General features: G+C 45.8%; 1 protein-coding gene across 6 annotated transcripts in view; it reads right to left on the reverse strand.

Moving 5' to 3' along the window:
• Window positions 1-25,886, reverse strand: part of RUNX1 (RUNX family transcription factor 1) — a 247,393-nt gene that overhangs the window by 74,481 nt on the left and 147,026 nt on the right. For 4 of the 6 annotated variants that reach the window (XM_082458839.1, XM_082458838.1, XM_082458835.1 and 1 more), the window contains 3 exons: window positions 23,690-23,728; window positions 17,634-17,887; window positions 11,525-11,681 (listed from right to left, as the gene is read on the reverse strand). In XM_082458839.1, the coding sequence (XP_082314965.1) occupies window positions 11,525-11,681; window positions 17,634-17,887; window positions 23,690-23,728 (450 nt within the window). The remainder of the gene's footprint in view (window positions 1-11,524; window positions 11,682-17,633; window positions 17,888-23,689; window positions 23,729-25,886) is intronic. The other 2 variants (XM_082458840.1, XM_082458837.1) reach the window with 1 other exon arrangement.

A 25,886-nucleotide genomic window follows, 5' to 3' on the forward strand; every position in this document is an offset into this window, starting at 1 on the left:
GAATTCACAGCCTCTTTAGGTCAAGGCCACGCCTGCTGCCCTGTACTTCCATCCTGGAGAACACTTTGGTTGGCACACCCCAATTCCACAGTTTCCACCCATCGGGCCAAATGCCACACAGGACAGGTGACCAAAGTGACCTCCTGGGGCTGGCCTAATCCTAGCCCTGACCTTTGGTGCCCATAGCCCAGTGCCTCAAACACACAGCCCAAGGCCACATGCCACCGCGGCAGAGAGGCCCGGGGGGGGGGGGGCATTTTGAAGGGAAGGTAGCGTCAGGGTCCTCAGTGCCTGCTCGCCAGCCTGTTCGCACCCCTAGCTCTATTGCAGGAAGCTGAGAGGGCAGGTGGGGATGGAGGCCAAGTAGGAAGAAGAAGGAAGGTCTAGGCAAGGCTGCAGGGTGTGGTAGGCGGGGCCTGGAGGGAGCTGATTTCTAGACATTGGTGACATTTACCAGATGGTGGGTTTGCAAACTGGATATACAGTGACCCCTCTGTATCCACGGGTTTGGCATCCGTGAATTCAACTAACCTTGGATCCCGTCTCTAAGCTCCCAAGCACCCTCCAAAAAGCCCTGTCTGCTCTTCAGTCTGCAATCCCAGCATCTCCGTACCATTTGTATCTGATGATGTCAATTCCCTGCTTAAAACCTGCTGGGGGACCAGACCAAATTCCCAGTGTGGATGTCAAGGCCCTTACCAGCTCTCTTGGCCAGCTCGGTGTTCCTCCCCAACCCTGTTTTCTCTGCTTGGACACTCTTCCTGATGCCTTCACCTGGTAGCCCCCTCGTCACCCTGAAACATCTCCACTGAGATGACCAGCTGTCCAGAGAGACCCCTAAGCTTGTAGTGGGATATGCACCCAGCTGTGCATTTCGCTTCTGTCACTCCTTTCCCTATGGTGCTGGCCACTCAGAACAGTGACCTCTGCTTAACTGTGGGCCCCTCACTGGCCCCGGCATGCTGTGGCTCCTCTTTAGCTGGCCTTTGTATCTCCAGTGCTAGCCCAGTGCCTTGCGAGCAGCAGGTGCACAATGCACATCTGATGAATGAATGGAAGAAATACCCCCATGACGTGACCTCTGTGGGTGGGGGACAGTTCTAATAAAGTAGCCATGGGCACTATACTTCCCTGATCGAACAGGGTCCAAAGCCTGTGAACAACTCACTAATGAAAACAGAGAACACAAGGTCCGTCACCAGGCTGGTGCCCAGCAAATGCCTGGGATGATTATATTGTTCTTATTATTCCTTCATTTATTTATGAATATTTATGAAATTCCTGCTGTGTCTCAGGCACTCTCATTTTACAAAGTTCCTCGGAGGATAAAGGAATATAAATTCCTTGCCAACGAGGAGTGGACAATGGAAATAGCATTGTTCCTGACTTTCTGACTCAGGGAGACACGGGCTACCTCCTGCCCACTCTCTTCCCTCCTCCCTCAGTGACTCTCCTACAGAAGGAAGAACGATGCGGCGGTGAGTCATAGCTCTTTCTTCCTAAGTTTTGTTACACACACCATCTCATTTTAATCATCCTAATAACCTTTTGAGGTACATATGAAGGGCACTGCCATACCTATTGTACAGATGCGGAGACTGAGGCCAGCACATCTAAGTGAGTACGGCAAGCACACCACCTTCTCATACTTTGTCACACTACCTTCCAAAGACCCGCAGAATCGTCACAAATAGGTGCGTGTGTTTCTATGTTGTTATCATGAATCAGAGGAATATTAAATGGGACACAATGGCCTTAGTGGACTCCATAGCCCATGGATTTGGGCAGAATGCAAGATACCTCTCCAAGCAACAGCCAGATGGATCGATTCTCTGTTGACATGTGACCAAAAAAGAAAAACATGTGTGGATGTTGGCTTGCAGTTTCTGAAAGTGCTGATACAACCTTCAAATGGCTTCCAGGGGAAGAGCCAGGATGTCCTGAAGTGTGGTCCAAGGCGAGCTGCCGTGGCACCACTATAAAACTCCCCTCAACCTGGGTGGAGTCAGCAACTATGGTGCGGGAAGAATGTGATGCTGCTGGGTGCCAGCCTGCGGAGCCCGGCAACAGGACAAAGGGATTATTCTGCTTCATTGTGAAAATGCAGTGTTTACTGTTAAAATACGATTGGGAATTAAAGGGGCACGTATGAATCATAAATATTTGCATGCCGTTAATGTTTGGGCAAAAGAGTTGGAAGGACTAAGTTGGGAGAACTTCTCTTCCCATGAAAAACAGTGCCTCGGATTACAGTACATATTTAATTTCATCTCTTGCATTGCTGATCTGAAATCGCAGTGCCCGCTGCGCATAAATAACCCTTCCGTGTCCTGAGAGCTGGCTCTACGGGGCCGAGGGATCAGGATAAGGGTTGACATTCCCTCCCAGAAAAGTCATTCATTTAGACACACAAAAAAGCAGGTCCCGGTTGTATTGTTTGTTAGGAGCTCACAGAGTTGCCATCAGCTTCCCTGCAGAGTTAGTCACAGCAACTGATCTTACCACGAAAAGTAGTAACCCCTCAAGTCTGTGTTATTTCAGGTAATCCTCACTGTACCCCGCCCCCTTTGGACAAAGGCTGAATCGGGCTCAGACAGGTCAGGTGACTTGCCCACAGACACACAGCTCTGAGCCAGTGTTCTCAACCAGTGTTCCTTCCCCCCATCTCTCCCCCAGGGAGGGACATTTGGCAAAGTCTGCAGACACTTCTCGTTGTCACCACCCATGAGTGACATGGAAGGAATGCTCCTGGCTACTGGGTAGAGGCCAGGGATGCCAGTAACCATCCCAAAATGCAGAGGATGGCTCCCACGACACAGAATAATCAGCCCTAAACGTTGATGGTGCCCAGGGTGAGACACTGTCCTCCCGGGAAGAATTCAGTACCATCCATGTGCTAACCACTATGCTTTACTGCCTAGAGTAAGCAGAGTCCTGGGGCAGTCACTCCTCTGGAGATGTTTAACGAGTCCCCACTCTGTATCAGGCACTGGTCTAGTGACTGGTGATACCCCACAGCGCTGTTCTAGTTAAGGGCGGGATCTCTTGTGTTTTGAAAATGCTTGGAAGGCCACCTCCTGGGGACTCCCACGCCCATCTTCATCCTTTCCCTGGCGCTGGGGTCTCAGCACCGCGGTGCACCAGTGCGCGCCTGCCTGCCACAGCTGTTCCCGAGCTCCTTCCCCAGCGACCTTCACTTCCCAGAACGTGGGCAGCGTGTGGGCTCCGTATAGCCCAGCTCAGACGCCGCCCGGGAATTCCCAGGAGGATAGCTAACTCTTACAGGTCTCAAATGATTTGACACACAGCTGATCTCCACGCCGAACCTGGGAGCTGGTTGCCTTACTGAGGAAAACTTACAGGAAACAGAAGGGGCAGGAAAGTTCGGAGTGAGGGCCCCCTGCAGAGTAAATGCAAACAAACAACCAACTAGAGACCGTAGTCACAGCAAAATGTATTCAAGAAATTCCACCTGTAGCAGACACCACTGTGATTCAACGAGAACACCTAGAGGACTCTTTCTTTCAGACTTTTTTCAAGTCATCTTTCCCTGAATCTTCTTGTATTATAGAAAATAGGTGATAGCAGAACCAACACGTAAGGGCAGGTGGGAGAAAGCTCCAGAAGAACCCAGCCCTCTGTCTGCCGGTGGTCCCTGCACACCTAACACGTGGGCAGCAAACCAGGGCTCCCTAGGGATGGACGGCAAATCAGCGTCTGTCCCGTCCCTACTCCTTCCATGCATTGCCCTTGGGTGTGCACACTGACTCCTTTTCGGTGTCTGTAAGGCATCGGTCAGTGATGCATACCAGGACCTTGCTTTTAGCCCTTTTTAGTTCACGTGGACACTGTCCACTCACATCAATTCATGTTCCTGGATTAGTGGATCTGTGGCCCCTGACTGAAGCCTGATGGGGAGGGGCGTGGCAATGAGAAGCCAGCGTGCACTTTCACTGTTTCTGATGGTCCCTGTGGACCTGCACCTGTGTGGCATTCCTGAGGGAGCAGCTGTAAGTGGGGGGGAGTCCTCGAGGGAGAGCTTTCCCTGCCGGGTGGCCCCCTCCACCTGCAGCCTCTACTTCTTCCTGCCACACACCCTCCAACCCAGGAGATGCCAAGATGGTGCGATCCTATGCACACAGAACTCTAGTATATTTTCATATTTAGAAAAAGACTAATATGCAGTGATGCTCTCTCGTTTTTTTTTTATTCTGTGTGAACTGAAGTTTTTCGTCAATTTGGTAAAGAGGCAGAAAGTGTTAGGGAAGAGAGGAGACATTTTATGACTTATCATGATCATTCGTGTGAGGCCAGCCCAGGGTTTCTCAGTCTCAGCGTGACTGATGCTTTGCAGAGGTAGTAGGGCTGTCCTATGTGCTGTGGGAGTCTCTCTACCCACTAGGTGCTAGGAGCACGCCCCACCCCAGGGGTGACAACCCAAACTGTCTGCAGATATTGCCAAATGTTGGGACCCACGGAGGGAGACCAAATTGATAGGCAGGTTGATAGATAAGATCTACCAACTATGACCTGCCCTGAGGTTTCAAGCAGGACGGGGAAGGCAGAACATCTGGACAGACCCAAGTGCGGTAGGTACTGGAAACACACCACGTAAAGAGGCCAAAGCTGTATTAGGATATGAGTTTAGACCGTTTCTCATTAATTACAGATAGATAGATAGATAGATAGGGCTAGATAGGTAGCTAGTGACTGTACTCCATACAATGGTTTCAAATAGAATGAAGGAAAAACATCTCTAAAGACCCGAAACCAATGCCTGGAGCAACCTGGAGTGTTTCCACCTACAAACAGGCCCACCCTTCCTTGCCTTCTCTGCTGAAATCTGATAAGCACACAGCTCACCAACTGTGCTCAGATGCCTGTATTCCTGTGTATTGCCTTTGTTTGAGCCAAGGAGAGTCTCCTTTGTTTGCATACGGTGACTCAGTTAAGGCCACACACCATCCGCGAGGGTGCTGGCCAGACCTCCCATTCACCAGACCCAGAAGCATCCTTGGATCCGGACGCTGGGGGGAGGGTGCAGCTCTGCAGACGGAGCTGCCCCTACATCCTTAATGACGCTCTTAAATCTCAAGGTAAAAGCAGGGATTCATCTAAGTTGAGAAACAGACAGGAAATTTACTTACATCTTTGAGAAAAACACAGTTTAAGTGGCTCCTGCATGAATGTTTCCTCACCAAGGAAACCAGAGGAAACGCATTTTGAATCCAGTGGCAGGATGGCCACCGGGCCTCTCGAAGGAGGTTGCTGGGATCACTTTCCCATTTATGGGTCCTTCAACTACCTGAAACCCTCGTTGGAGGAAGTTCAGTGACATAAAATGGAGTTCCTAAATGGGATACGCTGCTCGATATAGCCTAATAGAGACTGGAACGTGCTGGAATCCCAAATCGGCACCAGCAACAGGAATGCCATGGGAAGCTCGGTTCTTAACATGGACTGAAATACATCTCTGTTGAAAGTGGGACTCACATCAGGGCCAGTGACGGAGGGTAGGCTTTGCCTGAAGTCCACTAATGCAGGCTTATAAACACAAAATCTTGAATGCCCCAAGAGTGAGCTGATAAAACTGGCACCTTTGAAAGTATTCATAGGCAGCTCATTAAATCCACACTGCTCACTTATTAATTCCTGTTAATTGCTTTACTGGGGCTTCAGATGAGAAGACCTTGTTAGTGTGGATTTAGTCCTCAAAGATAATTTGGTCCAGGAAGTCTTCTCAGTGGTAGTGTGGACGGAAACACACACACACACACACACACACACACACACACACACACACACACACACACCCTTCTGGCTGAAAGTCCACGAAATCCTTCAAAACCACATAACCTCTCCCTTTTGACAGTACATGGTTATTCATAAACATTCCCTTTCTGATCCGAACATGTTTTATAATCACCAACAGAAAGAAAACAATCATCAGACAATATACCATCTCTCTTTTCAACGCGTCATTTTTCTTTAAAAATAATAAAGAAAAAGAAACAGAATATGTTCTTCCATAACCAGTCTTCTCCATCCTCTCTTGCCCCTCACCAACCAGCACAAAAGAAAATACAAAACTGATTCATTAAAACCAGAGCAGCACTGCAGCCGTTGGCCGGATCACTGTTTATGTCTATAATGCTTGCTGCTGAAACAGGAAGCTCTAAAAATCACTCAACCATTATTTCTCTTGGAGGCACTTTCTGACTGATAGTCTTCTGTCCCCACCACAAAGGGCTGCCTCAATCCAAAGCAAGCCGGCTGGCAAGGAAGGGCTTTGGGGGAGGGGTGGTGGAGAGAAGTCCAGCTTCTCCCCATCAACTCTTAAATATTGTTCATATAAATAACCTCAATTTAAAAAAGCTGTCCAACACCATCAGCAATGCCTGGCACTTCATAAAATCAGCAAGAAAACCATGAAGAGATCAATTGCAAAGCTGCGTGTTCCAGGCACAAGCAGTTTTCAAGAAAGCTCTCCTCCTTGCCATGACACCAAGTGGGACAGGAACTGCTTGGGTGGTGGTTTGGGGGACGGGTGGGAAGCAACTTGCTTGGGTGGTGGTTTGGGGGACGGGTGGGAAGCAACTTGCTTTGAGAAAGTGTTTTTACTCCTTTACAGGCAAATGTGAAACAGAATGAGAAAGCTGCTCTCTAGAGATGAATTCTACATCAGATCATGGGCACTAGCTTTCGCCCTGCCATCGAAAGGCATTATTTGCTAGGGCTGCCAGAGACTGCGTGTATCAGAGGCTGAGTCTTTTCCCATCCATATTTGCCCACACCGAAGTCTGAAAACAGATTTCAGTATATATATAATTTCAAAATGTAGATCAATAGCAACCCAAAAGAGGGGGAAAATGGGAGAGTTGATTTTAACACGACTCTCGTCTTTTCCTTGTATTCTCTCCAGGAGACCTGACTGCCAGCTCATTATCTTGAATGTTATCCATGAAACAACAGTGGGATTGTCAGATGAATTTTCCTCCCCCTATTATATGAGTCTGTGATAAAACAGAGAATGACTTGGATCCTGTGATAATATTGTGAGTCATTCAGACCATTTCTTAGTAATGACCACTCCATAAAGACACGTCTCTGCTTAGAATACCGGTACACTCTATCCTTTTCTACATGTTCCTTTCCTTCAGCCACAGTCTATCACTCATCTGAAAGGCAGCCTCTCTATACTGTTCCCCGAATAACATAAAATACCTTAAGAATGAAAATGCCTCAAGTAACAAACATTACACAAATATGCAATAACCCCGATTGTGACAGGGCAAATATTATGTCTGGGAAGACATCCACAGCAAGAACATAAGGAAGGAATTTCATTTTCTAAAAGAGTCGGGAAGGGTACTTGTTTGAAAGTGGGCAAGATTAAAGTTGCCAGGGAGATCAGCATAAACACAAATTTCCACCAAGAAATTAACCCCAGTCCTAACGGATGGGGGAGCATGTGCCCTCTCTGGGCTGGTTGTGGAATTCGAGGTGTAGGTCTGCAGCTGGGGGGGGCCAGGCAGTCACTAGAGAGGAGGCTGCCCCTTCGATGACCAAACAAGCCCTTCTCCTTTGCAAGGGACCGTATGCGTGCACACCTGATGGCCTCTCAAAGGTCTGGACCAGTGGTTTGACTGGGATCTATTTTCCTAATTATACACACCAGGTCCTGGCTATAATAAAAGCAGGTGTAACCAAAACAGCACAGGGTGCAAGAAGAATGTCTAACTCATTTGTTCGTTTATTTCCTCACTTTCCAGTTATCTACAATGTGCAGCACAGCGCTAGGTTGGTCCTCCATAGTCAAGGCAAAGTTCCAGATTCAGAGATTCTTGGCTTGGCGGGTCCATGGATCCCCAGAAGGTCCATAAACAAGCTTCAGCGGCTCTGAAAACTGAAATTGTACAAGAAACTGTGTGTGTAAATGGACAGGTGCATTTTTTTCCCCCTGGGGAGAAGGCTTCCAAGGATTTTCAAAATGATTCATGACGTTCCCAAAAGATGAAAAATCATAGTCTTAGGAAAATCAGAAGGAAATTTGCAGTAGATTCTCTTCCCCCGTTTACCACGCGGTAGATAATACTGTCTGGTAGATTTCCTCTTTGGTTCTAAAATGAATTAACTAAGGCCCTCATCCCTGATTGATCGATTCCTTTCCAACTGATTAAGTACTCCAATAGCGACGGGAGCACACACAGATTTCATTGCTAAAGTTTCTTCAACGTCTCTCGGCTGCAGCCGTGATACACTTTCTTGTAACTGAAAATATCCGTAGCACCTGCCCCAGTGACAGATGTAAAGCTGATGTCAGCTGCTGCTGATGAACGTCACCAAAGAGAGTTCCTCTTGATCCTGAACTTTGATTTTCTGGAGGTAAGGGATAGTCCCAGGACGTGTGTTTAAGTGGGGATTGCTCTGCACAAGAAGCAGTGTGTTCTGGCGTCAGCTCCCCTCTTCTGGGAGCGGCTATCTCTTCTTCCATTGTAAAGGAATGGTTGATCTATATGGAGATACTGAATCAAAGGGAGAAAATTCCCAGGGTGAGATATCCCTGAAGGAGAGATTTAAATTGTCAGGGCCAGAAAGGAGGGAAGGAAAGAAAAGAAAGGAGGAAGGCTCAGACTGCTGAAGCCTTCACCAATACTTTTTAGGGGCCAGTGTTGTCAGCAAGGCCGTAAAAGCCGGATGGGCAGGTTTTCCCAGTTGCAGGCTGAACCCGAGGTTAGGAGCTGTGGTCCTGGACATCAGCCAGCGCCCAGACAGATTGGTTTTGTCGAACAGAGAAAAACCCTTCCATGTTCAACCTCTGGCAATTTCTACGAGGTTTTACAATCCCCAGGGACGGGCAGCTGAGAAAAGAAAAGGGAGTTTCTTTTTCTACCCTTCAGTTGGAACTGAGCACCAGGCCCCTTTGAGAATCCATCAGACCAGTGGCTTTTGACAGAATGGGAAATTGGCACTGAAATGCTCAGTGAGCCCACAGCCAGGACCTTCTCGGCCCCTGTGTGGTGTGTTGATGCCAATGTCATATTTTCAGACACATTTTCAAAACCAGAAAACGAAATAGTGGATAGTCTTAAGATCAAAAATGAAATAGTGGATAGTCTTAAGATCACTTAATAAAATGTTATGAAACTTTTAAAGGACAAGATTCAGTGAGGCAGAGTAAGACTAATTGTTAAAATGAGTGAGAGTCATCTGCTGTCTTCATAATGGGAAGCAAATTGCAAAAAAAAAAAAAACAAAAAAAAAACCCTGGCAGGCTTTGATGTTGACACTTAGACTTGAAAGAGTAAAATCAAGTTGTATTCTACGACTATGGGGAGAAATTATGAGACAGAGTCGAACTGGGCCTTTTGATGGTTCATTTTGTCCTGTAGTCCTAACCAAAAAAAAGAAATCACTCAAGACTGACAATATACACGGTAACTGTAGTCGGGCAAAACATTCACTTCGGGGTTCCTCTATTTTGGATTGCTTATTATCATGCGTGGGAAGCAGAGACTGGTCAAAACAGATATTGTCCATATATGGAGCGTTTCAATTAATTTTCTCGTTCCAGGTTATCAGAAGACAGCCCAGCCTTGGGTGCAGTTATTTCACTCTGCAAACTCAAGGGCATCCTGGCACGAATCAGGCAGCCAAATGCAAACACTCCACACCTTGGGGAAACAGTTCACTGTTACCCAAGTAAACACGAGCGCCTCTTAGTCACCCACTTGAAACAGACATGGCCAGTGAGGGACGAGAAACGCCAGAAAAGAAAGCATGCTGCTCTCAAAATTTCATTCTTTACCATCACCAACCTCCTGGGCCTTGCCAAAAAGCCACTACTGCACTTCTTATGGGAAAATGGCATGGGCCATTAAAGAGTTTCCAAAACTTTCATAACCAAAACCTGACCCGTAGACCCACATAGATGCATATGATGATAATATTACTTCCTCTGTAAATGCAACTAAATGATACTCAGCTGTGGCTTCCTAAGAACAGAAATCCACGGGAATTGAACTGAGATGGTTACGAGGCTGGAAGGCACGGACCAGGCGGTCGGGCCTTTGTTTTTTATTGGCTTCTCACCCACTCTGCCAGCTACTCATCTGAAGCCTTCAAGATGTTTTCTAAACACACATCTCTGAATCATAATGGGGATTCCATTTACTGAAAGGTGGGGACTTTTAATATAACAAGTGAAGCCATAGAATGACTTGTGCCTTTATACCTTATAGCACCATTCATGCTTTCAATAAGTCGATGTAATTTTCTTGGTATTACCCTATTATTAACATAGTGCTATGAACAAATATCTTCAATCACCTTATAAGTTTTTTACAATTTTCTCTACCTTTGATTCTATTTTGAAAATTCCCCAGACAGCTAGGATAGCACAAAAACAATAGCCAAAAAAAGCAGCATGCCTTTACCCCCATTCCTCTTTGACTAATCAAACTCCCCCAAGACACAGATTTTCTTATATTTTTAAATGCCTTTATAAAGAGTAATGATTACTCTTATGCTTAAATGTCCATTGGTTGTACTTCTACTTTTTTTCAATACAAGAGTCATCTACTGCTATTTAGGTTACCACGTCTTCTTTATCATACTCAAAATAACTTTTATTCGTAAGCTTATTCAATACTATATTACAAAAATGAGATTTTCAAAACAAACTATCTTACCTCCTTCAATTAAACTAATACTACTTATTGCTATTTGTAAAATAGGACTAAGGTTCTTACAATACAAAGAAAACACAATATTTGAAAATAACTGGAAACCGGAGGAGATTACAATATGCCAAGATTCCTCTTTCTGCTCTAATACTTTGATAATGGGCACGGAAAAAGAAAACTACACATAGAACTGCACTGATGCAATCATTCCTCTGGAGAATCCAGTCTTTAATATTATTAGTACCTAAAATACTAATAAAGCATCCAAATTACATATAGGAAGGTCACATTGCCATCAAATTCACCAAGCCAGAATGTTACTATTTCTTCATATTTTACCATAAAAAATGCTTCCTTGAAACACGTTTCAATAATCATCTACTATACAGCCCTTAAAATTATTAGAAGTGATCATCTGAAACTCTGTCACTTGTCAAAGATAACACATGGACCCTAAGTTAAAGGTTTCCAGTAAAGAGATATCTGAAAATTATCAAAGAGAGAGAACCCCAGTTGTATAATCTTAGTTTCTATGATGGTAAGTTTTATATTTTTACATTTTAGAAAAGATCTGAGAGGTTTCCTTGAAATTCACAATTCATGTTTTACCTGCTCCAAATCAGTCTTGAACCAATTCAATAATAGAAAGCAATAACGTAAAGCCAGATTCTGTTAAAAACATTAAATTTTAAATAAAAAGCTGATGTAGCAATAATAACGGGAAGAAATGACTGTGTTTCTAGGGAATCCCATCACAGAAACTTCTAGATGTTTTGAAATCTGGGTTTGTTGCTATGTAAATACTGGGTATTTCAAGTTCAGTTCTGACAGATACATACCTCTTCCACTCCGACCGACAAACCTGAGGTCATTGAATCTCGCGACTTGGTTTTTCATGGCCGCTGTTGCATTTCTCAGTTCGGCTGAGTAGTTTTCATCATTGCCTGCCATCACAGTGACCAGAGTGCCATCTGGAACGTCCCCCAGTGCCACCACCTAAACACCAGACATCAGGCATGTTAGAAACTTTGATGTCATTTGCATAATTATTCTAAAATTGAATGTATATTAAGTGATGCTTTTTAGTTTGCAGAGGAATAACAGTCATAAGTTAAGCAAAACAACAGAAAAGTTCTTAATGGGAAGATTTACTTTAAATTCCACTATGCCAAATTATAAATGTTTAAATAATAAAACATTCACCTAATGAAGCCACATAAGGTCACAGAGCAGAGTTGGAATAAGACTCACTATAGCAAGGACTTTGAAAAGCTATGCCCTCTCACGAATACAATCATCTCTTAATTCTTCATATTTGAGAAACAGAATGCCCTGTTTTTTATAAGTTTATAACCTAACCCATCTTTCATTTGTCCACACCTCCACCGACAGGCCGAATAGGGCTGATTTTGCCTTTTAGGTGTTTAAACTTACTCCTGCTAAAATTAAATTTGATTGCTACCACTGAATTGCTGACGATTCTTGAATGACTTAAACTCTCCCTTTGCAAGTAGTTCATCCTTGTTGCCTCTACTCACTTCTACTACCTTGATTTTCACTAGCAGTGAATTCTGGTATGCAAGAGAAAAAAATTAGAAACATGCCCTTGGTTTAATACTAACTACAAAATCAACAGACCTCAGAGAAGAGGTGTGTTCACTTTGATGTGCTCCTCTGAATTCAGGAGCGGAACTATGTCGCATTTTTATATCTGCGAGTCCCAGAGATGTGTTAACTTGGGACCTTACAGATGACTGAGGTTTTCTCCAAACCCAGTTGATCTTGAAGAAGAATTCCTTCAATGTAACTGAATGGGAATGGATTTCCATCAGGACTACTAAAGTAAACCAGTAAATACATATTTTTTGACACTTAGGTAAAAAAAAAAAAAAAAAAAGTAGCAATTTCAAGGTAAAATGCTTTAAAGAACATGGCCCGAAGATGCTTCATGTAGTAGTATCCATTTCTTGATCATCATTTGACCCTTCTAGAAACTATTTTCTTGATCAAAACATTTATTCTTAGCTATATTTCCACTGTTTCTGTTTTTTAAGGTAGTTGTAGAATTTCAAATCAAGATGCCCCAAGTTCTACTTATTCCTATCACTTGCGATACCCCTTATGGTACTTTCTCAGTCACTAGTGAAATGTGTGCTCATCATTCCAATTATATAATCGTTTTGGGGGTTTTAGTTTTGAGCTGTGATAATAAAGTATTCTACAGTGATTATTCCTCCTTCTGTTTTCCACCTCCCCATTTTTACCTAACATTTGCTACATAATTTGGGGGGTTAACACCTATATTTCAGTCCTCTTTTTCTGTCTGTAAATAAGGCTGCCATAGGCTCCCTTGTATGATACAAAAGCCATGTTTCTCTAAATTCCCATCTTCATTGCCTGCTTAGTCATCACCCTTTCTCTGTGTCATCCAGATGACCATCTATTGTTTTTATTCCCGAGGATGCTTTGGCTCTTGGATTCTAAGGAGTACGATGGGGAAAGTGAACCAACTCACTATAAGGGGTGGACGTACTTCCAACCCCAGGACTACACCAGGAGAATCAATTCTCACAGCAATAGGTAGGCATGTTCTTCATCTATTTTATCCAACTTGCACTTTTATCTTTCTTTCCATCCAAATGGACGTGTTTTCGATAAAGGAAATTTAAAAACACAGCTATTTCTTCCTCAAGCACCCTCTAATTAGGTATTTAGAGCCCATTATGTTTGTTGCTGTTTAATTAAGAGCAGTAATATGACAATTCCCTTTTGTTTCAAAAACATTATTGAAATAAATCTCCTTGATCAGTTATTTAGTTATTGTTACCGTTTTTTCTATTCCCATAAAATATACTTACTTTATTCTGCTTTTCTCAGTCTCTTAAAAATCCCCCCTCCTTTTTTTCCCCACTGTTTTCACTTCCCTCTGTAAAATTAGCTCACAATGTTGAAATGTCCTCCTTGAAAACATATTTTTACTTCCTTATCCTCATCTCCCTGTGATGACCTGGCATCTCTATTTTAATTCCACATTCAGTAAGTATACAGGGACCGGATCAACTACAGGGTTTTCCAACTGAATAAGTCATTGTTGGTTAAATAGGTTAAAATAAATAAATCTTGTTTTATAACTACCAAATGTTTTCTACATCACCTTCATCCTACTGGCCCCTCTCACAGTGCTCCATGCCTGTGTCTCACTCATCTTTCCAAAACTATCCTCATCAGTAATATGGCAAATTCATGAGGCCAACACCAAATAGAAACAAATAGAGAGTAAAATAATCATGGTGGCTAAACAAGAAAATGCTGTTGATGTTGCAATTTAAGACTAAAAAAAATCAGGAGTTTAACTCCTTCTTTTCCCTTTTTTTAAACTGTAGCAGGAGTCAAAGATATTTCGGGGCTCAAAGATCATTTACTTGGCCTTTTATTGATTTTTCATGGTGGGGGGAAGGGAAAGAATATTAAATCCAGGGATATTACATTAATAAAGTATATCATCTAATTATTAGCAAGCATTCTTAGACTAGGAAAAAAGAATTTAAATTTAAAACTAACCTGTCTATTAATTTGATACAGATTTGATCATTGACAGGCAATATGCAGAGATTTTTGAAAAAAAATCTAACTTCAAACAGAGAAAAAGAAGCAACTGGAATGAAAAGCTATAAACAATAGGTAAGGAAACACAAACATTTACACTTTAACACAGACCAAACAGACAAGAAGGGACTTGCTGGCCAAAGGATATCTCATTTTTTTTTTTTTTTTTTTACTTCTCTGTTTTTAAAGTATCAGGAAGTTGGGCAAAATATCAAGCCTCCTCTATGTTACAGAACCTCCCCACACTGCTCTTGGTCGGCCTGTTCACAGTTCAAACTGGCATTTTAAACCAACTCTAATTAGGTTGAAATTACAGTCACAATTCATTTATTTCAAATCCCTTAATTTTCCAGTGTTATAAAGAAAGCTGTGAGGTGGAACTTAACATTCAGCTGAGATGATATTTAATGCATAGCTAGGGGACCACGATCTTGCCGACACAAACGTTACTTATTTCTTTCCTATGAAAAGAATATTACTATCAGCGCCCAAGGCCTCTGAACTTGCTGAAGGCGTGTTTATGCCTTTGGACTCTGGTGTACCAGGGCCTAAATAAACTTTAATAGTATAGTCTTACAAAATATATCCTAAGTCATCCAAACAGCTTTTTTGGCTGCTTCTGTAAATAACGGGTAACAGTAGCAAATTTAAGATTTTTTCGGTAGTAAAATGATGGATCTCTCCTAGGCTGAAAAATAAAGGCGTTTCGTGGGAGAAGGTGGGGGGGGGGCACTTTGGGGTCCAGGATAAGCAATTAGGATGATTGTAATCTATTTTAAGGAAAATTCATAACTTGAAATCTCCCTGTAGTTTCAAAGATTAAAGCTGAGGATTTACACATATTCAGAAGACTCCTAAAGAATCACTTCAATGCTCTTTTCATCAATTATCATCAGACTTTATCACTGTTTTCCATTTTCTCCTCCTTAATGCAGGGAATGTAATAATTGTTTACTGATTAACTTCTTAAAGAGATTGTCTGAGGCTTATATAAGATCCAAATTTTAAAGTAATAATTTCTATAGAAACTGCTTGGGAGGTAGGTGGTGGGGGATGAGTACAGACTGGATTCAGGGACACATAGTGAATCAAGCCGGATACAGTCACTTTTTCAAGTTTAGCTGTTTTATCCCTAATCTTTGTGCCTGTTGCCTCCCTGGAAATTTCGCCTGCTCCTTCTGTTATGCTAAGAGCAGGTCTCCTTCCGAAAGAGGCCCCTCTTTATGGGGACGGGAGTGGTGACAGATTACTCATCGAGTGGTCTGATTCCTCTGCTGTCCTTTCCTTTGCCCCAAATGTTCTCAAGACCCACTTGAACTTTTTTCAAGAGATCTATACCTTGATCTTTAACCTAGAAACTATTACTCAGTAAAACAGAGTTTTTTTTTTTTAAAGTGAATTGTCAAAAGTTATTTTAAAACGGAAACTTCCATGGTTATTAAGATTTCCGCTAAAAGGAATTCCCTGATGCTCGTGAAAACAATTTATATGATTTGTTTTTTTCATTCTTTTAGAAGAAAATAAATACTTTCATGTGGTGGCTTGAGAAACGACATCGCTTTAACTCCTGAGGATCTCGCTTAATCACTTAGTGCTTGGGGTGTGCGTTCCCTAGTAGAGGAGGAGAGATACAGAGGAGACTTGATTTACCCCAAAGGAAGCCACAGATCCCTGAGAACCCACTCCCTTGGTGTGTCCGGAGCACCTGGTCTTAAAGGACCCTTTGGTTGATTATCAGCTTGTCTCCTCCCCTCTGTACTTATCTGAAAGTGACCCCAGGGCCCATCGCTGTCAGGTCCTCTGGAACTGAGGGAGAGCTGAGGAGGTCTGCCTGCCGAGTCTGTTTATGTAAAGGGATTAGAGTGATTTCAAATTGAAATGGGCTCCTAACCCAAACCTACAGAGCTGGAGGAAGGGACAGGAAAGAGTCCAGCGGCTGCTCAAACTTATCCTCATTTGCATCCCCCTCAAAAACTCCTGCTTTCAGAAAACTGAGGCGATTCTACAGACACAGCCAATTGCACTTTTTTTGTTTGTTTGTTTTAGAAATCATAATCTAAGTTTGGAAGGTATGTAAAGCTTAAAAATAAAGAACTCTGACAGTACTTTTTTAAAAAAAGTGAACATTATTCATTGTAACTAACTCAAGATCCAGCACAGGCTTGGAACCATAAAAAACTTATATTAAAGTAATCTCCCCTTAAGGGGACAATGATTTAACCAGATTTTTTTTTTTTAAGAAAAAAGAGTAGCTGATCTTTACAGCTTTTTTTTTTTTCCCCCACCTGCTTTCCTTAGTCCCTTCAGTGAACCGGAAATGACTGCACTGATTGTATTTAAAAGGCTGCCCCTTCTCCAACTCACCCAAGACAGAAGAACTGAATCCCCACCGCCGAAATGAAACGTCTACTGTTTGCTGCCAGGGTGGCGGTGGTTGTTTAAAAGCGCCCGGGGTTGTTTATGTATCCCCTTTGAAGGTCAAGGTTTTTAAAGGGAGCTCAAAGCTACGGCAAGATCAGGGGTGAAAAGTGAACGGGGACCTCTCAAGCTGCTCGGCTGAAGTTACCCGGTCCACACCGCCCCCTTCTCAAACAGCAAAGCGGGCGGATTAGACGCCCGTCTCACGCCAGACAGCCTTGCCTCCTTTCGCTCCCCCGAGCTTAAGCTAGGTGAGCCGGCGATAACGTTCAGGAGGGTACCAGGAAAAGAAAGAGCGTTCGCTACTTGCGGCTTCTGGCAGGAGCAGTCTAGAAGCTCGAAAAAACTCTTCAGAAAACTTTTGCAAACTTAACTACTCCCGCCGTGGACTTTGAACCTGCTAATTCCTACAGGGCTGTTAAAGAGGGGGGTGGAAGTGGGAAGCCTTGACAGTTTTCCTTGTCAGTTTATTTACATTGACCCGAAGGTATAAAAGTATCTCTATTTTATTTCCTGACGCCTCCCTCAGAATGGTTGGGGTGTCAAGCCAGAGGTGGGGAGAGAAGCAGGGGAGCCGACAGATAGGCTTGTCCCTGCTGGGTTTTAACTTTTCCTACTTTGGATCAAAGCTAAGGACCCCCGCCGGGGAGAGGTCCAGCCGGCCCTCAGTGGACGTCTTTGGGGGCATCCTGATTTTTTCGGCCATCCTTGGAGGCCGCCGCGGCCGGCTAAGGCGGGCCCCCCGAGGGTCGCCACGGCAACGCAGCATCCCCAGTCTCCCGAGCGCAGGGGGATGGACCACAGGCCTCAGCGCCGGCCCCTTTCTAGAACCCGGCCCCGCCTGCCTGGCCGCTGCCCTCCTCGATCTCCCCGGCCTCGACCGGCCTCTGCCTGTCCTCCCTCCACCCGCTCCGGGCCGAGTACCTTGAAAGCGATGGGCAGGGTCTTGTTGCAGCGCCAGTGCGTGGGCAGCACAGAGCACAGGAAGTTGGGACTGTCGGTGCGCACCAGCTCGCCCGGGTGGTCGGCCAGCACCTCCACCATGCTGCGGTCGCCGCTCCTCAGCTTGCCGGCCAGGGCGGCGCCGGCGTCCGGGGCGCCCAGCGGCAGCGCCTCGCTCATCTTGCCCGGGCTCAGCGCGGTGGAAGGCGGCGTGAAGCGGCGGCTCGTGCTGGCATCTACGGGGATACGCATCACAACAAGCCGATTGAGTTAGGACCCTGCAAACAGCTCCTACCAGACGGCGACAGGGGCGCAGATCTTCAGCAAGCAGCTCCCGGGAGACCAACATACAAGTTCAGGGAGCTTTATTGCTGTGGGGCGGCTGGGGAAGGGGGCAGACTAAGTTACTAGCAGTCCAGGAGGGGGAAAATTCTAGTTTTGCCGATCGGCCTCAGACCCGGGCAGGACTCTTAGCAACCGACCGCTTAGTGCTTTAAAAAGTGGGCGACCAGAATCCAAAGTCAAGTGCCAAGGGAGACTATCTTCTTCTGAGTCTTGCTTTGAGAGTTTTAAGTTCAGTCTTTGGCTGTTACCAAAGTTCCCAGAGGCAAAATTCCCATACACTTCCTAAAATATTTATGCGGAGAGCAAAAGGACCAGCAAATACATAATTTGGAAGTTCCAGTAGTTAATTGCCTGTCAGATTTTTCCCAGGTGAGTTTTGTCTAAAGTCCAGCACAACAGAACATACACGAGGCGTGTCTTCCAAATACGGCGCCACTTTTTATCATGCAAAACTGGCTTCGGTCCTCAAAAGCAAGAGCTGAGACTTCCAAAGGTCCTGCTTCTAATGTATGTGCACATATATATATATATAAATATATACATATGCTCTACTTCATAACATATTTACAATACAATCTGTAGAGAATTTAAACAGAAATCCATTAATGTTCGCTGCAGATTTTTTTTTTTTTCTTTTTAAGTAGCCTTGAAACTCAGCTTCAGTAGTTGGAGAAGGGCTGGGCGAGAAGTACTTGTCATGTTCTCAATAAATTCTGGCAAAATGCTCAGTTCAGAAAATTCAGCTTTTCAAAGAAAAGCTAATCTTAAAAAAAAAAAAAAAGTCCAAGTCGATGACACCTAGAGTTCAGCTCTCCACATCTGAGAACTCGGGTTTGGGGATGTTGGTTAAGTTTGCGGCTGGTCCTGTGGTTTGGTGGGAGGTGAACGGCAGCCGAGTCACACGCACGCAGGCACGCACTCTTCGGAAGCCAGCCGCTGTCTGCATCGACTGCGGTGAGTCAGCCCCGACTTGGGCAGTAGCGAGACGATCTTCCTCCAACGTCGCCCCAGCGTCGGCCGGTTAACTACTTAGACGCGCCAATACCCACGATCACAGCGTAACCGCAGCAGGTGGAGCGGGCCTTGTGAGGAGGCTCCGCAGAGCAGATCGAAACAGACGGGGCGGCTCGAGTTACACAAGCACGCACACACTGCCACGCACACGCAACTTCACCACTCGCCTCGAAGCACAGCGCACTCTCTCCAGCAGTTGTCAAAGGAAACAACCGGGGAAAGTTCACACCCAGGAAAGAAGTTGAACCATCCAGCCAAGAAACCAGTTCATTCAAAAGTAAGAAAGAAAAAAAAAATAAAAATAAAAATCGAAGCTCCGACGCGGGTCAAGGAGAAACAGCAAAGACTGACTTTCTTCTGGTGTCCCCAGGAGCCCCGGGAAGAGGTGCCTGCCGGCGCAGGGCCGGGCAGCGTGGTGCCCTGGCTGGGTCAGGCCGCGGGGCGCCCGTCCCGCCTGCGCCCGCTGGCTCTATGAATGAGAGTGCCTGGAAATGAACGTGCTTTTACTGTAAGCCCGGCCCGAGGAATTCCATTCCCTCAGCTCGTTTGCATAGGGGCGGCCGCCGGCCAATCATAGGCCTTTCCGGTATCAGCCAGGGCGCGGCTCGCGGCCGCGGGCTCCTGGAATTGGCCCGCGCGCCCCCGCTGCCGCCGCGCGCTACTGTACGCAGCCGGGGTGGAGAGTCCAGCGCCGCCGCTGCCACCCGGCGCTCCCCGCGCATCCGCATCCACGCACACACATGAGCACACGCACACGCTCCCACGCCCTCCCCAGGCCCCGCCCCGGTGCGGACCGCGGCCCTGCGGCTTTGCACACAGGCGGGGTTGTGTGGCCGCCTGCTTTGGGGCTGCAGTGAGCGGCCTCGCCAGGGGCGGCCGCGGTCCAGGGACGGAGGAGGTGGAGAAGAGGAGGCCGGCCGGCCTGGGGAGGATTCGGGCAGCTTGCTGAGCCCCGAGCGGCCCGGGACCAGAGACCTGCCGGAGGGAGGCGCCCCGCGAGCCATGGAGATGAATCGGCCGCCGCGAGGCTCCGGAGACCGGGGCCGGATCGCCCGGGCGACCCCAGGCCCCGCGCGGCCGCCCGCGGCCGAGCCTCTGCTTTCCCGGCGTGGATGGGATTCGGCCGCGAGGGGGCCGGAGGGCCGAAGGCCCGGCCGGGGAGCCGTTCAGCGCGCCCACACGGCCCCGTTGGCAGCTGCGGCGAAGTGGCGCTGATTCATTTAATGAGGCCAGACGGTGTCGGTCTCCACAACATGGTTTTTGTGTTTTTAGTTTTCTCTCTTGGTTTGTTTTCTTTAATTGGTGTTTTTTCGCCGCGGCTGGGCTGCGGATTAATTACGCAGCGCGCCTTACTCAGGTTGATTGAGTTTAGCGGCGAGCAAAGGAGTTTCGTAGTTAGAAAAGACCCCAAAGAACAAGCGACTGGAAAGAAAGTTGAAAGCATCCGCTCGGCTCGCTCCTCATCCTCGGAGCGTCGGCTCCCTCGCTAGGCCCAGGTCGCCCGCGCCCCACACCCACCTCCGGCTCCCCGGAAACGGCCCCGGCTCCGCTCCCTGCCCGCGCGCGCGAGCCGCCGCGGGTGTTAAACCCACCCCGGCTTTGCGCGCTGGCGGGAACTTCCCCCGCTCCAGTCCCCGCGGCGCCGCGGGCATTTTCGCGGAGCTTAGAGGGGCCCCGCCCCGCCCCCGCCCCCGCCCCCGCCCGGCCGCGGGGCTCCCCCCCTCCACGCGGAGCCCACCCGCTCCCTCCCTCGGGGGAGGGCGCTCACCCACTCCCCCCCGTCGACTCCCCAGGCGGGGGTCTCTGGCCCTCCCCCCGTGGGTCCCCTCCCTGCCGCCGGTCCGGACTCTCCTCGGGCTCTGGCGCTGTGGCCTGCCGGAGGCGGGGGCAGTGGCGGGCCAGCCGCGGAGGCCTTTCCGGGCGCCCAGGCAGCTTCCCTCGCCCCAGGCCCAAAGAGGCCGGGAGGTGCTGCGGGCCGCGGGATCGGGGCGGACGCCAGGGGGCAGCAGCCGCCCTCGCTCGCCGCCCCGGGCGCCCAGTGGCCGTGCAGCGCGCCGGGGAACGCCCCCGACGGCGCGGGGCTCTGCCGGCCTTCTCGCGGCCTTTGGGTCTCCAGTACGATATTCAGTTGGGGAAGAAACGACAGGAAATGACCGCCCAAGCCAGCCTGCGCGGCATCGCCGCCCCCCCGTCCCCGCTATACCGGCAGCGCAGCTGGCGGCTAGGGAACCCTCGGGCAGGGGTCCCGGCTGTCCCGGCCGGCGCGCGTCAGGGTCTCTTCTCGAAACCCCTTTGCTCGGACCCCGCCGTCGGCCGGTCCCAGGCCGTCGGTGCTGCAGGCGTCCCGGGCGCCCTCCATTCTGCCCGGCTTCTCCCTACGTGGGCCGGTCCCCTCGCGCCCCTCGCTCCGGAAAACCCGGGACGTTCGGGAACTCCCAGGACCCAGCTGCATTTTGTTTTCATGGGTCTGGGGTCTCAGAAAACGCCTTTGTATTTTTTTTTTAAAGTAATTTTGAAGAAGCCGCATTTCAGGTGTAAAGACCCCAAACGTCCTCTCTCCACCGGGGCCGAGCGATTCCAAATACTGCGCAGTCCCAAACCTCCCTGTCTGCCGCCCCTCCTGCCCGGGGCCACAGTCGCTCTGCGTCCGGGCTCGACGCTGCCCGCTCTAGAGGCGAGTTCGGGCGGAGTGAAATCTTTCAGCTTCAGCTCAAGTGCATTTCCCTAAGAGCCGATCAAGCGCTCCTGGGGGCCGCCTCCAAGTGCATCCCCGTAGACCCCCATGGACGGGGGCTGGGACTCTGGGGATGTAGCGGTCTGGGGTAAGCCGCCGTTCGGAAAGGTCAGAGAAGGCTCCTCTAGGGCTGCGACCGTTTGCCTGAAACCCTAAACCCTGCGAGGGGCTGCGGGGCGCACCCCGCGCTGCGGTCTCCCAGGCGGGGATCAAGTTCCCTTAGTAGGTACAACGATAGATGCACCAGGTTTAGCGTTTCAAGGGCAGCGCCGTGGGCGCTGCTCAGCTCAGAGTCTCAACCAGTAAATCCCGAGTTCGAACGCAGACACGGATGATAATAGCAAGGAAAGCTTTTGCTGATTTATTCTGAATCGGGCCGCCGGGCGTTTGGGGTTCCCCAGACTTTGCGCAGGTTATAACTGCGTTGCGCGGTGCACGTTTGAAAACCAGAAACAAACAACACTGCCCCTCCTTATCGAGGGACTGAAATGAATGGAAAGCAGGCAGCATGGGGCTCAACTAAAGGGTACCCGGAACCCCTTAGTCTGAAAGGCTTTTTACATAGTTTATGAAGTTGAGTAACGTCATGTACGAAATGAAGAATTCATTTCCACCAGGAGCGCTCATTTAAGGGGCGATATAGAATTTCCCTTCCCCTGCCTCTCAAGAGAAAAGGAAAGGAAACATTACAGTATACACTCCTAGTGTTCCCCTGGAATAATACTAAAATCTACTTTTGTCATAATACAATACAAAAAATATAACGAAGTAGTATGTTGGGCAGATGCTATGTGACAGATTCTTCCAAATTTGCTGCATGGGGGAAATTTCAAAAAGGCTCATCAACTGATTGAATGAAATGTAAGTTTTCACAGTGAATTTAAAAAGCAGTATTTGGTTAGTTGGAAGGAAAAAAAACAAACAATTTCACCGGAAAACAGTAACAGCTTATTGACATTTTTTCTACAACTTTAGGTAAATATATAACTATGGGGAGGGCCTCAGAAAATATCTAAATATTTTACATTTTTTGCTCTTTCAAAACCCTCTCAAAAATAAATAAGACTTAACCATTCTCTTAAAATTCCCCTCTGTAATATGATATTTCTAAAATTACATTTCTAAAAATGTAATATTTCTAAAAGAATTATTTCTGTTTTCAGTGACTATTTTAATGAAAATAAAAATCAGAGAATGTATTTTGCTAGTGGTTCTGGACCAAACTGCTTCAGTTTGTACTAATGTCACAGGGAGGGTGAACAATTTTGTGGAAGACTAACATACATGTTAATGTATGTACAATACACACTGTCCAGTTTTCAACATTGGAATTTAATTAAACGTCCCCTCCCCCCAGTGGATTTGAGATTATTTCACTTTTGAAGTGTAATAACTTTGCGGACAAGATCCCTTAGTTCTTCCACTATGTCCTTCCTCTACGTGACGACTTCCATGGGATCCTGCGGTTGATATATGACTATTTCACTAACTTTGTAAATCAATTTACAACTCACAAGTAGCAAACTGAGAAAAAAATTTTAAAAATCTTTTGAAAAATTATGGATGCTTAGTAAACATTTTACTCTCATAAAAATTTTGCATTAGCACTGCTGTAGCAAAAGTAATAAACTAGGTAATAACACATAGAAGCCAAGCTCTATTTTTTATTTTTAAGAGTCATTTAATAATAAACAGCAGAATGCACCTGTGGTAAACGCTGTAGAACCGAGGGTATCTTTTAAGGTTTCACTGGAACATTTTATATGTTTGACATTTACAATATGGAAAACAGCTTTTAAGTATTTTTGAATCAGCAAAAAAAGTTTTGATTATTTGGTTAATTTATATCGTGAGTTATTTATAGCGATACATGGATAAAATATCATATATATGCATATATGAATGTGCATATTTTGTTAAAAATATAACTTGGAATCTAACATACCGTGAACGTCTCTAGATGGATTCATTCCATGTACACATTCTGAAAAAGTAGAAAGTAGGAAAATAAAAATAATTGTATGAGTATACTGACAGCAAACACCAAATTTACCAAAGTTGATTAATTTAATTGTAATTGGAATCAGTGCCGGTGTAAAAACTAAATCCCCCCTCTCATTTTTTTTGGTAGCTTGTTGCCTCTCGCACTTTGTTAGCACTGGAGATTTTTATTGCATATTGTCCAGCTTTGGCTCAAAAATAACTTAAAACAGTAAATCATTATATAAAAAATGAACCGTTACCTATGCATATGATTTTGATGTACCTTTGACCAATGTTTTCCATTGCTAGGTAATACTGAATCTTTATCTTTCATAGAATCACCTCTTTCAAGCTCTATATGTGATGCAAATGGGATTATTTAATGAACATTAAAAATCCATTTGGAGAATGTAGGGATGGATCACAATTCCTAGTGAAATGAAAACCAAACCCTAACTTAATACAAAAACATTAAAAAATTGGTAACATGCTAGAAGCTAAACGCAAGAAGTACAAATATGAATAGTTTTCAAAGTGATAAAAATAAACAATTTGGAATACATCTTCCAAAAGAAACAAACTAGTAGATAAACGTTATGATCATTTACTTCCAATGCTAGGACATTTTAGAAATATTCCCTCTTTGCTTGATTTCCTTTCCCTTTGCTAGGAGGGCAGATTATTTATATGGAAAGCTTTCATTCTTAAAGTAACAGATGATATCAATCATTATTGAAAATATTGGTCATATGATAATTTCCGTATATGAATCACTATATACCGCTGCATGTACAGTTACAGGTAAAGTCACAGGTAGATCCATTAAGCAAAGCCATATGAAGCTATTTCTCTTTCCCTTGAATATCTATGTATAATGTTCTGAATGTGAAATTATTCCATCAGCCTTGTATATTGATAATGGTCAGCACTGAATGATTAACGTGGAGGAAATAGCATTTTTCAAAGCCTTAGGATTTGAGCATTTCAGATACTGCAGACCTAAAGCTTTCAACTCCACTGCACAATATTAGTATAACATAGCTTAAATAAAACCTTTAAAACCTAAGAAAGGAGGTAATTATTTCAGATTTCCGGATGCTGTTTGAATAGGCAGGAGAACAAGATTTTCAGCTCCTTAGTCTTATATTTTTGCCAAAGCAAAAAGGGCAACTAAAATGATAAGGGGTTCTAAAGGACTGCCCTATGATAAAAAATTAAAGGAATTCAGTATGTGTAGTCTTAAAGGATCATCCTTAAAACACACACACACACACACACACACACACACAAGATTGTGGTTTACAAGTACATAAAGTGACTCCATAAAGATTTTTAAAAAACAGAGCAGGGAAAGAATTATTTGCACTAATAATGAATGATAAGGCAAAAAATAACAAATGTACCCTGAAGTTAGTAAGTTTAGTTTTAATAGGCATGGGGATCGGGGGAAATCCACAACAGTAAGATTGACCAGGCAGCTGAGTTTATACTAAAGAGACCCAACAAAACTAACCACCCTGGAAATTCTCTCTTGAGACCCTGAGGAGCCTTTCCATGTCTGAGACTGAGAAATATGAGAAGCAGAGTGGAAAGGCAAGTGTTTTGTCTACACACCTAATATTTCAGTGATTCTGAGAGAAGAGCCAAGATTTTTTTTTCTAAACCTAAAAACAAAGGCAGAAGTGAGTGGATTTTGAAAGGTGTGCATGCGGTCTGTTGAAAGCTTTCTCAGTTTGTCCTGTGTCAGTAGCTTTGAGGACACACCATTAAGCTGGGGGTGGTGGGAGGGAAGAGAGAAGGGACGGGTGTCTGTACATGAAGTCACACCTGTAGAGGTTTGTAATGATTGGCCCGAGGAGTTGTTCAAGGTGCTAGAACCCGAAGTGTAAGAGAGGGGAGGGTGACTCCATGACTTGGACGTGCGTGACAGTGAGAGCCGACTCCGGCAAGCACATCCTTCCACTGTTTCCACTGAATGCTGCTGTATGCCAGGCCATGGCCAAAATGCTTTCGGATACCTCGTCCAGTTTATTCCTTGCAACAATGCCATGACCACCCCATTTTACAGACCAGGAACCTTACACTTGGAGAGTTTAGGAGACCTGCCCAAAGTTGCTTCATGCTTGATATCTGTGTACACACACACACACACACACACT

This window comes from Balaenoptera physalus (assembly GCF_965194825.1).
Source record: "Balaenoptera physalus genome assembly, chromosome: 4".
In the NCBI taxonomy this organism is placed as follows: Eukaryota; Metazoa; Chordata; class Mammalia; order Artiodactyla; family Balaenopteridae; genus Balaenoptera; species Balaenoptera physalus.